Here is a 14,629-nt window from a genome sequence, read left to right as displayed (position 1 = left end):
GATGTTCTTATAGTTTATTCTTAGTACAAGTATACTGGTGGTTCACTTTGGACTTAATGGCACTTGGGTAGCACACGTGTGAGTAGTTACTTTGTTATGTGACAGTGTGTGCCATGTCCAATACTGCTTGTTTTCCTGCTTTTTTCTTCCACTGTTCATTTATATTATATATTTCATGAGATTTGCTTGTTTCCAATACTAGTTTTATGTGTATTTAATGAAAACAACCTGAATGTGTTTTGAATCCAAACAATATACAGCTGACTTCTTTTTTACCTGTGTAATGATTTTGCATTTATATCTGTGAATGTATTCATTAAGTTGTTTCTGCAGTCATGGCTGAGTGCAATTGATGAAATAAAAACTACATAAAAATTCAGGCAATCTTCTTCATAAATGAACCTAAAGGGATGTGTTTAGAAGCAATTAAAATTTTGTCCGTGTTATTTTTTTTTTTTAAAAAAGCTAAATCTTCTGATAGCTGCTTAAAGGTTTCTTTTGAAATTTAGCAAAAACACTCCAGTAAAGAAGAACTTAATTTTTCATTGGCAACAACTCAAATGGACTAAGATTAGGCAAAGATGCAGTACGGGTTGAGATTGCTTTGATCAGTTGTAGTATTTGGTATTGTGGCCTGTGGATATGAGAAATAATGCCTTCCGTCCTGCTGAGGGGTGTAGCTGGAAGGGAGCAGCTACGTGAGGTGAAGAAGCAGACAAAACTCTTGTAAAATTTGGTATTGTGTAATTAAAACAAACAAACAACCACTAGTAATAGTGGGGTAACCTTGGCACAAAGTTCACTTTTTATTTTAAGATGCTTTATAATTGTAGCCCAGTTTTTGCTCACAGGTTAGTAATACCAATCATAGCAGGTGCTGGGCTCGTGTAACTCAGAACAGCATCTGAGAAGAAATCCTGTCACTTAAACCTTTCTTCATTCAAATCCCGTTGGGGGAATTATGTCTGAACTGCAATGCATTGCTGTGTTTTGGGACTGGTGATGTCAGTGTTACTTAGAAGGAAGTTCCTGTTCAAATTTGTTTTTCTTTGATAAATTTCTGTCTTAAAGTCTCCAGGAATTTAATTTAACAATTATAACATTATATAACAACATAACATTGAAATGTTCTGAAAGGGGAACATGGATTTATTTATTAAACCATGCAGATTTCAGTCCTTATTCTGCAGGTCTTGTTCTTATGCATACTCCTATAAGTGCTAACACGTGTGTGCTCAAAAGACAGGATTACTTGCAAGCAGTCGGGAGAACAGCAATGTTCATGGTTTTTGAACAGGTCTTTTTGACTTGTTAGAAGCCATGTTACTGCAAGAGGGCTTTCTTTCTGCCTTGCAGTCCTGCTTGCTTCATCTCTATAATTCCCTGGCAAGGTGGCTGCCCCTTCTGTTTGATCATTTTGGGAGTCATATGACAGCTGCATTCACACACATTCTTTTCCATCCATCTTTCATTCAGACTGATCTGAGTATTACTGTTGCAAATCTGTTATATGCCTCAGGAAAAGAACACCCCCATCTTTCTTGTATTTTGGTCTCTACTTGAAGTATGCCAAATGCATGTGGATAAATCAGCAAGAGCTTTTTCTTTGGCTGTGTATCTTAGACCTTTCAGGTTTGCAATAGCAATTTTCCAGGGATGAGTTCAAAATGTATGTTCCTTTTTTAAGGTAATAGGACTAATCATACAGCTGTTATTTAAAAATGAATGCTTTGTTTCAAGGTAATGGACTTACAAAGCTTGAAAGGGTTTCATTTTACTTCCTTCATGGAAGAACTGAAATTGTTGTAGACTTCTGGCATATGTTTTTGTCACTACCTTGTCTGCAGAAGTCAAGAGAAGTTGCTAGATCGTTCTTGTTTTCTGTTTGTTTCCATATGGCATAGAGAAGTCTGAAACGCTTTCATGGGTTGACAATGGATGATTCCATACAGAGAGGAGCAATTACACAAATGTGTCCAGCAAGCATTCCCAGCCACTGTGACTTTTTTTTTTTTGTGGGAAAGCAAAAGGGAAGAAGTGGAACTGTAACCTTGTAAAAATAAATATTACTTACGTAGAATTGTGAAGGACCACTGCTGGAGCCCATTGAGCCCATTCGTGGGGCTGGGAGGAGCAGAGACAACTAGTCATTCCACAGTCAGCTGCGGAGGGGAAAAAAGAAATGCATGTTTATAAATATAACATGAATTAATCCCTCTGTGCGGGACATATTAAGCATATGTTAAGTTCTGTCTGAAGACAGCTGTTTGTAAAGAATCAAGATCAAATGTGCCCAGCTGGTGACCTGATGAATGGCTGCGTGGCAAAACTATATAAGGAATAAAATGATGCTTCTGTTAAGTTGGCACTTTGGAGAAATGGATGTACAGGCAAAGTGATGTAGAAAACACCTCCGATCTTTCTTGGTTTTATGAAGAATAAAAAAGTCATGACACTGTGGTAGAACAGAAAATTTCTGCTCCTCAAAAAAGCTGTTAACTACGGCGTCTTTCAGCTACAAAGTATAATTTCAGCTGCAAAGGAGGATGAAAATTGAGGCTAATGGGTAGGAATCTTTTTTTCCTTTTGTTATTTTTTTTCCAAGAGTGCAAGATAGCTTCAATTACCAATGATAATATAAGGTCTGTCTTCCAACTACTAGTAATTACTATAGGCCTTTTTAAGTTTTGCTCCACTGTTAAATAGCACAATTTAAAATGAATTATACTTGTGCTTTTCTTCTGCGATAATTAAGCTAGGGTATACCAACTAACCAGCAATTAAGTCAAATTATCCAGTAGGTCATATACTGTTGGAGTATAAATTTCAAATACTGACTATACTACAATATGGCACAGGATTTTTTTTTTCAAATTTGGTCTTATTATCTTGAGTGAAAAAGTGGAAATGTATTGGATGCAGAAAAAATATTATGTAAGGCCAATGCTATTGGACCCTGCCTGCGTCGCATACTGGTCTGGTAGAGTTTTGTACAGATCTGAGGGTGAAGGCAGGAGGGAGTGAGGTCTGGATGAGGAAGTGTAAAGTTGTGGTTCCTGTTTGCTGTGGATATTACAGCAGCTTACAGCACAGATTAAATACTGGAAGTGCTCTGAAAGGCCTAAGTTTCTCCAGAGCCTCACAAGTGCCAAAGTCAGTCCCCTTCTGGATCTGAGCTTAGTGCATTCTTCAGAGAGGACTGAGTCCTTCAGGTTTCTTCTGGAAGAACTTAATATACTTAATATAATTAAGAACTTAATAGGGGCTGGGGCTGGCTCTGTAACCAAACCAAAACTGAGCAGCATCTGTGATGTGAAAAGTCACATCTTAGAGGCCACATCTCCTTAGCGGTGCCAATATATATGAATTGCAGGTGCATGGGGGTGAAGTCGGATGAAAAATGAGCATCTGAAGAGATGTGATATGGCATAGGTAGCACAGCTGCCTCCGTAAGTGGCTACAGGCTGTCTGCAAACAAAGCACTTATGGGGCATAAAAATTATTTTTAGAACAAATTTTAAATGTACTTGATCCCATGTTAACACTGCTATTTACACTTGGATTCAGCACAGCAATCAGGTGAGCCTAAATAAATAGCTGTGCTGCTTGACGTCACCTCACTTGAGCTACAATTGCATCCCCCTCAATTGCTTCATGACATACGGGTTCAAACTGGCTCTCTTCTGAGTTCTTTTTAAAACAAAGGGACAAAAGCTATTCCTCTTGTACCAAGGTTGATGAAAAACAGACAAATAGGCTGCTCAGAAAAATTACCTGCCTTGCTTGCATCCCAGCCCTTGTACTGTTTCAGTAAGATCATCAGATTTGTTCTCTGAGGGCAGCTGGCACAAAGGCTAGTGTAGTGAAGCACCAAGGCCTCTCTGGGTGTGATAGTAGGTTGGCAAAGGAGATGTGGCTGCCAGTAATACTTCTGTTAATCAGTTCCTATGTGTTGGTGATCAGGGGGCTGATGTTTTTACCTCTTCTGTATCCATTCCCTTTTATCTAGATAGAGAATATTTTTACTACTCATCTATCAGGCTAAAAGGGAATGGATAGAGAAGAAGTAAAAAGATTAATCCCCACCTTATAGGGTATGTCATGGGGGTCATGCTTTAAAAATTTTGGGCTGCATTTTTGCAGTAAGTAAAATAAGCTTGTCCCTTAGGCACTGCGATTCAAAAAGCTAATAACCTTGGAAAGATTTATATTCTTGTTACAGTGAGAGCAGTAAATCTGGACATTCTTTTTCAGGTTCTTAATTTCCTTGCGTAGGTTTCAAAGGCAGTGCTACACATTTGTCATATTTTCCTGAGGTGGGAACAATTCAAGGTCCTGAAGTTGCCGAAGCAATATTCTTTAAACTTTTATCCTTCCAAGGAGCTCAAGGAGTTTCAGGTTCTTTGAGGTCACCAGCTTTAAAACAGGCAAATCGTTCAGAAAAGTCAAGTGTACTTCAGCAGAATAAGCGGGTTTGGTTATTTCCTTGATTGGCTTAAATGGTTTTGGCAGTTGTTGAAGGACTGTAGTTTATCGAAAGGGAGAAAATGACTGTTCTATACCCAGAAATTTTGTCCATTTAATGGGATTGTAAGTGCAAAATGTGAGATGGGAAAAAGTGGCAGTGGATGTGAAGAACTGGAGAATTGCCAATGTAGCACTTTACCTCCCTTTAAATATGTTTATCCGAAAGAAATAAAAATGGGTATCCAAGATCTTTAGCATTATGTAGTTATTTAAGAATCTGTCCATGAAACAGAAAATCTATAACATACTAAGGACAAGATTAATATAATTCTGTATGTGACCTTGTTCAATCATTGTTCCCTTTAGCCATTTTGACATAACAAATACCATCATACCACACAAGAAATTAAAGAAAAAAAAACATTCATGAAGCTAAGAAGCATTTAAATGATTCTGTAAGGTTTGTTTTTCTTGATATGAGGAAATACACCATGAACACTGTGTTCTAGGCATGCTCAGAGCCCATTAACTGATGCTTTAAGGAGGAAATCAGTGAATCACTCATGAATGCGCAATGTGGCAGCTCTGCCACAAGTCTGAAATGCGAATGAGATTTCTAAGAACAGGAGTGAGGAACATTATCTTCAAATTAAGGAGAGAACCCGATCTCTGAAGAGGGAAAAAAAGGTTTGTTTTACAGCAAACTTTGTTCAAAGGCAATTTTCATGCAGTTTTCATTCATCTGGGACACAAAACATTTGGTTGCATGTGTGCACAAACTGCTAATAAAGGAAGTATGTTAAAATGGCAAATTAATTCAAAGTTACTCTCTATTCCTTTTAAGTGGTTTGCAAGTGTTATCACTGAATTTTGAAGTCGGTAGGTGGAACACTACCTGAAAACAAATCAAACCTTTTATAACTTCTGGCTGTTTTTGTCTTTTTTATGTATAAAGACAGTTGTCTGATTTTTTTTTTTTTGAACTAGAATATACAATACTTACAAAGAATTACAACAATTTGGGCCTGTTTGAGGAAAGTTGGACTAGATGATCTCCAAAGGTCCCTGCCAGCTTCAAATCCTCTGTGATTCTGTGATAAAGTATTGCGCTTCTTCATGCTGTATAGCACAACACATACTCTGATATGCCCCTCTTGCCTCTGGAAACAAGTAAGCAGACAACATACGTTTAACATAAGGGTATGTGATAGCTACCTGTCATGGGTTGCCAAAAGTGTTTTCACGGTACTGCCTTTTGAGTGATGCTTGTAGTTGAACAGACTGAGTTCTGCAGAAAACATCTTCCTCAAAATACCCCTGAAAATAACAACAATAATAAACAGTGTTGTTGGAGGCTTGAGAGTGTAATCATCCTGGTGTTTCAACAAGTGTTTTTCCCATTGAATATGTAGATAGAAACTGTGACTTGTTCAGCTGTTAGCTTTTGGTTTTTAATGAAAGGTTTCAATAGAAAAAGGCTTGTTTCTAGCCTTTCTTGTTGCTTCCTAATTTCTTTTTTATAGAGAGGGCTGCTGTCTCCTTTCCTGTAACACTGCGGCCCACGGGGGTAGGGGCTGCAGGAGGCTGTGTGGTGGAAAGGATGTTTGGACTCTGAGAACCCCGCTGTAGATGGAAGGGGAAATGAGCAGGCAGAGGAAGGCAAGCTGTGAGAAGGATTATGCTAGAGCGTGGACTTTGTTTTGGTTCAATTATGTGCTGATGAATGTTCACAGAAATACAAAATGAATGTTGTACCCGGCTAATGGACTGCGTTCCCTGAGATGACAAAGAGCAATAAGTATATTTTTTTGGGATGGCTGCATGGCAAATGCATTTGTTTTAGATAACAACCAGTGGTTTCCATGGGGATCATTCTTCTGCTTTTTAAAGGTATTATTAAGAATCTTTTACCTAGTTTGAATTACTGCTAAGAGCTATTACTTCAAAACTATGTCAGCTGTTGATGCCTGAATCAACACTTTGTGTCTAGCAGTGAAACCTGGGGGGGGGGGGTACAGCTTGGGGAGAGATTTTTTTTTTTTTTTTTTTTTCTCTCCTGCTTTGAATCAAAAATGCACCCTGATAACATTTAATGCTCAGGGAACATTACTCCTTGCAAATACAATGAATTTAAAATGCTACAAAGGCTTGAAGGGCATTTTCTGGGCAGTGTGACGTGTCAGACTGTTCTTGTATTTATTTCTCAGTGTAATTCTGTGCAACTTCATGTACTGTGTGGCTGCTTGTCTTTTGATATTTCTCAAAAAAAAAAAAAAAAAAAAAGAAAAAGTAAGGGTTAACTAGAAATAACCATCCTTTCAATCCGAGTATGGTGGAATGGAGATTTTCTTGAATATTGACATTTATGATAAAGAAAATATAAGAAATGTTTGGCAAGTTTTATACATATGTTTGTTGCTAACATGAGAAGAGCTGCTTCTCATGCACTTTTAGTGTTTCCTATTCTTCTTCTTTGCCTGGAGAAACTTTCAAAGGCGCAGAGATACATTTCTCCTCATTCAGTCTGTGTATTGATAAGGTTTCTAGCCAATGTGAGATATAGTTAGGGCGATTTGTAGGCTTGGCTCATTCTCTGAGAAGGCCAAAGATACTTTTTGAAATGAAAAGCACTTTTTCTTCTTTCAGTGTTGGAGTTCCGTGCAACCACTATGGGATATGCTTGATCACATGTGATCATTTATAAATGATGCACATATCCAGGTCAGTATTGACTTGCAGGTAAACAGCCAGATGCTACATTTTCCAGCTGCTTGTTCACCCTAACTTTCTCTGGATGTCCCTAAGCTAACCAATGCCAATCCTGTGTAGTTTATCAACTCTTAATCCAAGGTTATGTAGCCCTGGGCCAGTTCTCCAGCAGAAATACCTCACAGAAGAACCCATGATGAAAACAACAGCTTTGCCCACTGTGAGGACATGCAACAGCCTAGTACAGTTGTTCCCCACAGGGAATATCATTGTTAGATTAGTGACTTCCATGGGTTCAACAGTGGCTCTGCACACTGTGAGAAGATGCAGAGTGCCTTTGCTGTAATGCTTGTTGAATTACCTTGTTGCCTGGAATGTTGTTATCCTTTTCTTACAGAAAGGAGTAGCTTCTGAAAGGTGAGAAGGAACAAAGTGGGAAACGTATTCAGTCTGTTGTTAACCTTCTTAATATTTGATGCTGTACAAAGTTTCTGGTGTAATTTTTTCACTGTGTGGCTTTGAGCTGCATAAAGGGAAATACTTGATTAAAAGGCATCAGCAGAAAGAGCTACTAGCTTGTGCTGAAGCTGATCATCTGATTCATCAGATCAGAGGGACTTATAAATATGCAAATTACTCATAGTTGCAAGTGAAGGAAGGAGGGAGAACGTTACCCTGAAGGATATTCACTCATTAATTTTCCAGTGTCCCAAGTGAATAGTTCTGTGTTCTTATCATTTTTTTTGCCTTTAAGGTTCTGACTTTGTCTAAGAGCCCTTCCTTTATCTTAGAACCAGTATTTTGTGTGCTTTAGTCTTTCCATTTCTGTCTAGGATCAATCAGCACTAATCAGAGCTAATGTCATGTCCTTGTGGCTCTGTGATGCATAAATGACAATATAACATCATGTGTAGAAGTAATTCAACAGTTGAAAACCTAGAATCTTGAGTCAAGCTTCTCTGTAGGACCCTGAAGAGTAGCTCAGAAGTTCTCTAGCAGCTCCTGGAGAATTGTTTTTAAACCCTCTGATTTTTTTTTTCTTTCTATTCTTCATTTATATTCATTTAATAGAGGTGAAACTTGCTTTGGAAGTAAGGTTATAAAACCTTATAATGTGGTACAAACCAGATGAAGGATTTTAATTAAATACAAATACAGCTTCTCCACTACTTCAGGGCATTGTAGTAATACGTTTTTACTGTGTGAGCAGTACTTCTTTAATAACTGGGAAGTTAGAGAGATTTTTTTGGAAGCCAGTGATTTGGCTGACTGCTTATCTCTTAGTAACTGGAAGCTTTAAATACAACTGATTGAATACTACCTTTTGAATATATTGTCAAGCCGAAAGCACCTGCCAAAACCAGATGATAATTCCATTCTTTAAAGTACATCAGCTGGTAAATACATAACTCAATATTTTGTCAGCTACCCGAAAGAAATTGGCATAAGACACATGACACAGTATGTAGAAAATTGAATTGCAAATTACATTTAAATACTGTAGACCTAAATAGCATGTCTGTGAGGTAGATTTCAAAGCTAATATTGCATGCTCTTCTTGGAAATGCTGCATGAAGGCTACTGGTTTATCAAGAAGCTGAACTGGTCTTTCTGATATTGTTACTTCCCTCTTTTTTTCTATACGCATTGGCCACATGAACAATATATTCTTGCTGGCATTTCGGTTCTGTGAGCAACCATGGGAAAACTCTACTCAGCAAATAAAAGCTTGGTAGTTTTTTTTTTTAATTGGATAGAAAAATCAAGCTAAGGAATTCTCAGCTGTGAGGGACTGCAGCTGCTTTTTCATATCTCAATCAGCAGTGTAGGATGTTCTCTCATTGTGTAATATTGTTTACCCTATCAAAACACTAAAATCTGACAGTCTCATAAATCAATTACATTTCAACTTAAGAGCTTCCGATGTCAGTAATACATGTTATCGACAATATGCAGTTGTTGACGCAGTCTGTGGTAAGAACGGTTCTTCTTGCAGGTAGCAAGATAAATTCCACCATGCGTGCTGTCCAGCTGCAGCAGAATAAATAAATGGGGTTGTCTTGTCAAGCAGTGCTTTTGTGCAAGCAGCTATGCTTTGGTTGGCCTTGCGGTACTGCACAGTACATCTCCAGGAGAAATAAAACCAAGGAGAGTCATTTTACTGATATGATACTGGCCTTCGCTATGGAGTTACTGCTAGTGTGAAACATATAGCTTACACATGAGCTATGCACTGAACAACACTGTGTAATTTGGCTAGTGCTGAGAATTTTACTGATTCACCGATCATTCAGGCCAGTTTTTTCCTAGTGCACAGTGACTGGCTAACAAAGAATGATTGCAGTACTTCTTCAGTATGAAGACTTGAACATAGTTTAATCAGTCGTGCAACTGAGCTATTACGTTTTATTTTTGTCCTGGATCTGCTGCCTGGCAAGATGATTTACTGTTTATTGCCTAGTGCCCCATGGAAAGAGGCATTTAAAAAACCTCCATTGGAATTGATTAGCATAGTATCATCAAGAGATGCATGTTCCACTTGAGATTTTTCTCCATTAAAACCCCTGACTGATTACTAGGGGGAGTTGTATAGAATGTTTGCTTCCTTTTCTTTGTCAGATCACCTCATAAAAGGGTGAATGCTTTCTGAAAGTAACTCTGATGCCTTGTAAGTTTACAAAGAATGCTCATCAGCCCCCTGAGAAAACTTTGTATGTTTTTATGCTGCTTTTGTGATGTATATATGACAAACATTTAGATGAAACATAAGGCAGCTTTCAGTTTTAATTGAACAACTTGCTTAGAAATGCACGATATGCACATATCCTTAAAAATAACTTACTCTGGCTGCCTTGCTGTCTTCCAGTTTTGACATGCTTTGAAAGTCTGTTTCCTGTTGCTGTCAATGAGTCTTCAAATGCTGTGTCTGGAGACAGCACTTTAAAAAAAATAAAATTCAAATTGTAGGTGCTGGAGCCTGAACCAAAACCCTGTCTGTGCAGGCATGGGTAGAAAGCTGGGGCCAGGCTGTATGTGCACCCTGCTCAGCTGTGCCAGCAGAGATCCTCCCCAGCTCTGCACCATAAACCCCCCTCTGCCTGGGTACCACAAAGTGCCTGCCACAGTGTCTGATGAGCCAGAGAGCTCACTGCCCCTTGTGCATCACCTGCCTCGCGAGGGAAGAGCCAGCGCCAGGGCGATGTGGGGCTCAGGAGAGAAGGGGCTGCTGCCTCTCGCCACCTTCTCCCTTCCTCGCATCCCTCCCCTGTGCTGTCACAGAAACCCTGAGAATCAGGCTGTTTGATCAAAGTCAAGAGAGAAGACTTTAATAGTAAATCCATCTTCATTTTTGCACTGTTCTATTAAGCCTTTTTTCCCCAGTAGCATTCTTTTAATATATATTTATATTTTATTTTAAAGCAAATAGCTTGCTAAAAACAGTTTTTATAAAGGAGACATAAAATCCTGTATTATGAGGGTTTTTTTTGATGACATCTTGGTACACGGTAGAAGTGGCCCAGAGCTACCAGAACAGACTGCTACATGTACTCCTGTGCTGCTGTGAATTAAAATTATGGAGAAATTTGGGGTGGAAATTTTGTTTCTGTGATGTGGTATTTCTTCCTGAGGTCTGGATAAAGTAAGATGATGAGGTAAGAACTGTGTTTTAGCTAATTCTGGTTTCTCTCTGTGCTTCTGATTCCTGTCTATTCCCTATTTGAAACAGATGTGTAGGGCTTGAATATCCAAAACAGTGGGTTGCATTCAGTGTGTTCTTTAGTGAAGTTATGTGCATAGTCTTTTTTTTTCCTGTCCTATTTGTTTAATGGCATGGTATTATGGATATTCAGAATCTCTTGGGCGGAAAAAAGGATCAAATTTCTTCTGGATGTGGCTTCATAGATGCCTTTCTGTGCCATTACGTTGGCCAGTGGAAGGAAAAGCAAGCTTCTGTGATCCACTTACAGAGACACAGATTAACAGTACATCTATATTTCTTTGCTTACAATGTATTTGTCTGTTTTAAAAAATGCAGTAATTATTAAAATATCTGCACTTCATGCATGAGTCAACATAAGCACCTGAAAACATAGTTTGGATGTTCTGCCTAGTCACTTGCTTCTGAAAGTCTGCAGTTATTTGTTACTGGTAACTGGGAGGAGGTAACTGGGGTGTAATTGGTGTGTTTCCAGTCTCCTGACCTACCAAGCCACTGACCATTACACAGACTTAATAGCCTGAGCAGTGTGGTGGTTCAAATCAGTGACTCCTGGCAAACTCCAAGCAGGTGCATTTTATTTGCAATATTAGGGAACAATCAGAGCTATTAAAATTAATGCTTTTTTCAGGGGCTGGGGGGGAGGATGTTTTTGTTGTTGATTTGGTTAGGTTTGTTTGCCTTGTTATCCTTCCTGTCTCCACTCACAGGTAACATCATGGTGCTGTGGTCAACTTGCAGAACATCGGTACTTAAGTCTGTAACAAACAGATTCATTAAGAATTTGGCCTGCTCTGGGATTTGTGCCATCCTAGTTTGTGTGCCTTTTGACATTGTTCTTAGTGCCAGTCCACACTGCTGCTGGTGGATCTACACGATGCTCTTCTGCAGAATTGCCAAGTTTCTGCACAAAGTCTTCTGCTCAGTGACCATCCTCAGTTTTCCAGCCATTGCTCTTGACAGGTAAGAGGTTAAACTTGCCAGGACGGTAATCCTTGATTTTTTTTTTTTCCTTCAGTTTTTTCTCACTCATGATACTCTTTTCTTCCCTTTCATTTTAGTCTTATAAATGCTCAAGTGTTGTTTTATGCTGTTACTGGCACAGGCTGCCCAGAGAGGTGCTGGACTTTCCTCCTTGGAGATCTCCAAAAGCCACCTGGGCAGCCTGCTCTGCATGGCCCAGCCTGAGCAGGGCTTGGACCAGGTGGGCTCCAGGGGGTCCTGCCAGCCTCGGGTAGGTTGTCCAACAATTTCAATTTCCAAATCTAGTTTTCTTTAAGGAAAAATAAAATGAAATAAAGGCCCCTGTTAATACAACCAGAATTATTTCAGAGAAATGTTGTATGTAGAACGTAAATCTAAAACAGAGGTGGAGCTTTGGACTGCATAAATTTTAGGATTCCATTAACTTTGCTTATTATTAGTAGCTGTTATGGATCCCACCTAAATGCATGGCTCTATGAGAGTGACTAAGAGAGTGACTAAGGTATCTGTAAGGAAGGGTAAATACTGTTGTAATATAACTTATATTGCAAAAACGGTGTATTTTATATACATTAGATAAAATTGTTAGTCTGTTAACATGTCTCACTGCAGAAAGTTAGCTCTACAAAAACAAAGCTAATGAATTAGAAAGTCTCTTAGAAACTTGGTAAGTAACTTGGTAAGTATAGTATCGTTACCTATAATGCATAGCAGTGTTGCCACTGGAACAGTTATAATTTGGCCTTTCCTAGTAAAACTTTGTGATCTTACTAATAAAAACACAAGTTGTTACTGCTTATGAGGATAAGAGTAAAAGGTTAGGTCTCCTGTGGAAAGTCTGCGAGCTTAGAAGTTCACAGCAGTAAGCAAACAGCGAATCAGTGAATGAAAATTTGATGTCAGAGATGTGTTGCTTTTTTAATGTACACAGAGCATTCAGTGTTTGACTACACTTTTGCTCAGGGCTTTGCCAACTAGAGCATGTGCAAAACAAAACTCCATTTTACTTCCAGTAGCTGCGTGTTATTTGTAGCCAACAGGTGGTGTTATCCAAATATAAGGGGAAAAGCGTCAGAAAGTAGCTATTCAAATTAACTGTGTCTGGCCTTCCACAGCTTTATCTCCATCACATATTTGGAGCGTTTGTGCTGTGTGCAATATAGTGTTCAGTGCACAAGTAGAAAAGTTATGTTTTCATAATGTTTATACACATTGAAGTGAAAATTTTTTCCACCATTAATGGGACCCTGAAGTGCAAATATTATTTTTTTCTACAAAGAGACCTGCAAAGCCAGACCCTTGTTTCTTTTCTTTCATAGCAGGTAGTCAGTTGGCAACTCAATTAGGGATTTGGCAGCATTATGCTTGTACGGTTTCTGAGAGGCTCCACACAAGTGCTGTGCTTGTTCTGAAGAATACCCTTTGCATTGTATAAGTTACATGTGGTGGTTTTTTCTTGGTTTATTTTTCCACAACAGGTACTATTCTGTTTTATACCCTCTGGAAAGAAAAATATCTGATGCAAAATCCCGGGACCTGGTTATCTACATCTGGGCCCATGCAATAGTGGCCAGCATTCCGGTATTTGCTGTGACCAATGTGTCTGATATTTATGCCATGTCGACCTGTTCCGAACCCTGGACCTACTCCCTCGGCCACCTGATCTACGTTATCATCTATAACATCACCACTGTGATTGTACCAGTGGCTGTGGTATTTCTCTTCATGATTCTTATTCGCAGGGCACTGAGTGCCAGCCAGAAGAAAAAAGTTATCATAGCTGCCTTAAGGACCCCTCAGAATACAATTTCCATCCCTTATGCCTCCCAGCGAGAAGCTGAGCTTCATGCCATGCTGCTTTCTATGGTTATGATATTTATTTTCTGCAGTGTTCCGTACGTGACTCTGGTGGTTTACCGCACCATACTCAATATTTCAGATATTTCAGTCTTCTTGCTCCTCACTGCCATTTGGTTGCCCAAGGTCTCTTTGCTAGCCAATCCTTTGTTGTTTTTAACTGTTAACAAATCTGTACGGAAGTGCTTAGTGGGGACGATAGTACAGCTGCACCAAAGGTATAGCAGGAGAAACATTGTCAGTTCGGGTGGTGTTGCAGATGCTAATCTGGAGCCCAATGTCCGTTCAGGGAGCCAGCTTCTGGAGATGTTTCACATTGGGCAACAACAAATCTTCAAGCCAACAGAGGATGAGGAGAATGAAACTAAATCCATTGGCTCTGGTGACTTTCAGCAGAAAGAAATACCTACCACCAGCTTAGAGGTAGAAGAGACTTTGATTCATAAATTTGCACCACAGATGATTGCAGACTCTGCAGCTCAGGTAGCGCCAGCTGTGCCCACTGAAGCTGATATGGTAAATGACAAGTATTCCATGCAGTTTGGTTTTGGACCCTTTGAGCTGCCTCCACAGTGGCTCTCAGAAAACCGGAACAGTAAGAAGCGACTCCTGCCTCCTTTGGGGAATACTCCTGAAGAGCTAATCCAGACAAAGCAGCCTAAATGTAAAGCAGAAAGAAAAATCAGCAGAAATAATAAAGTCAGTATCTTTCCCAAGGTGGATTCTTAGGAAGAGCAGGGGCTTTAAGTGACAGATGAAGGTCACCTTCTGTTACATGTGTGATCCCATGGATCTTTGTTGTGCTGAAATTTGTTACAGGCTGATTTTTTTGTGCCAAATACAATTAAAACAAACAGGAAACACACACATGAGTGTTCTTTATTAATGTGTTTT

At 39.2% G+C, this 14,629-nt stretch overlaps 1 protein-coding gene across 1 annotated transcript in view; it reads left to right on the top strand.

The window, feature by feature from the left end:
* The window catches only part of GPR176 (G protein-coupled receptor 176), a gene marked incomplete at its 5' end in the record, with an annotated part of 31,423 nt that extends 16,954 nt beyond the window's left edge, over window positions 1-14,469 (top strand). The window contains 2 exons of the mRNA XM_084287273.1: window positions 11,605-11,857; window positions 13,357-14,469. Coding sequence (XP_084143399.1) covers window positions 11,605-11,857; window positions 13,357-14,464 — 1,361 coding nt within the window. The 3' untranslated portion in view covers window positions 14,465-14,469. The remainder of the gene's footprint in view (window positions 1-11,604; window positions 11,858-13,356) is intronic.
* Window positions 14,470-14,629: the final 160 nt, after the last annotated feature.

The sequence above is a fragment of the Netta rufina genome, assembly GCF_964035555.1.
Source record: "Netta rufina genome assembly, chromosome: 5".
Lineage (NCBI taxonomy): Eukaryota > Metazoa > Chordata > Aves > Anseriformes > Anatidae > Netta > Netta rufina.
The sequence above is the reverse complement of the archived record's forward strand: the minus strand, read 5'-3'. Positions and strand labels throughout refer to the sequence as shown.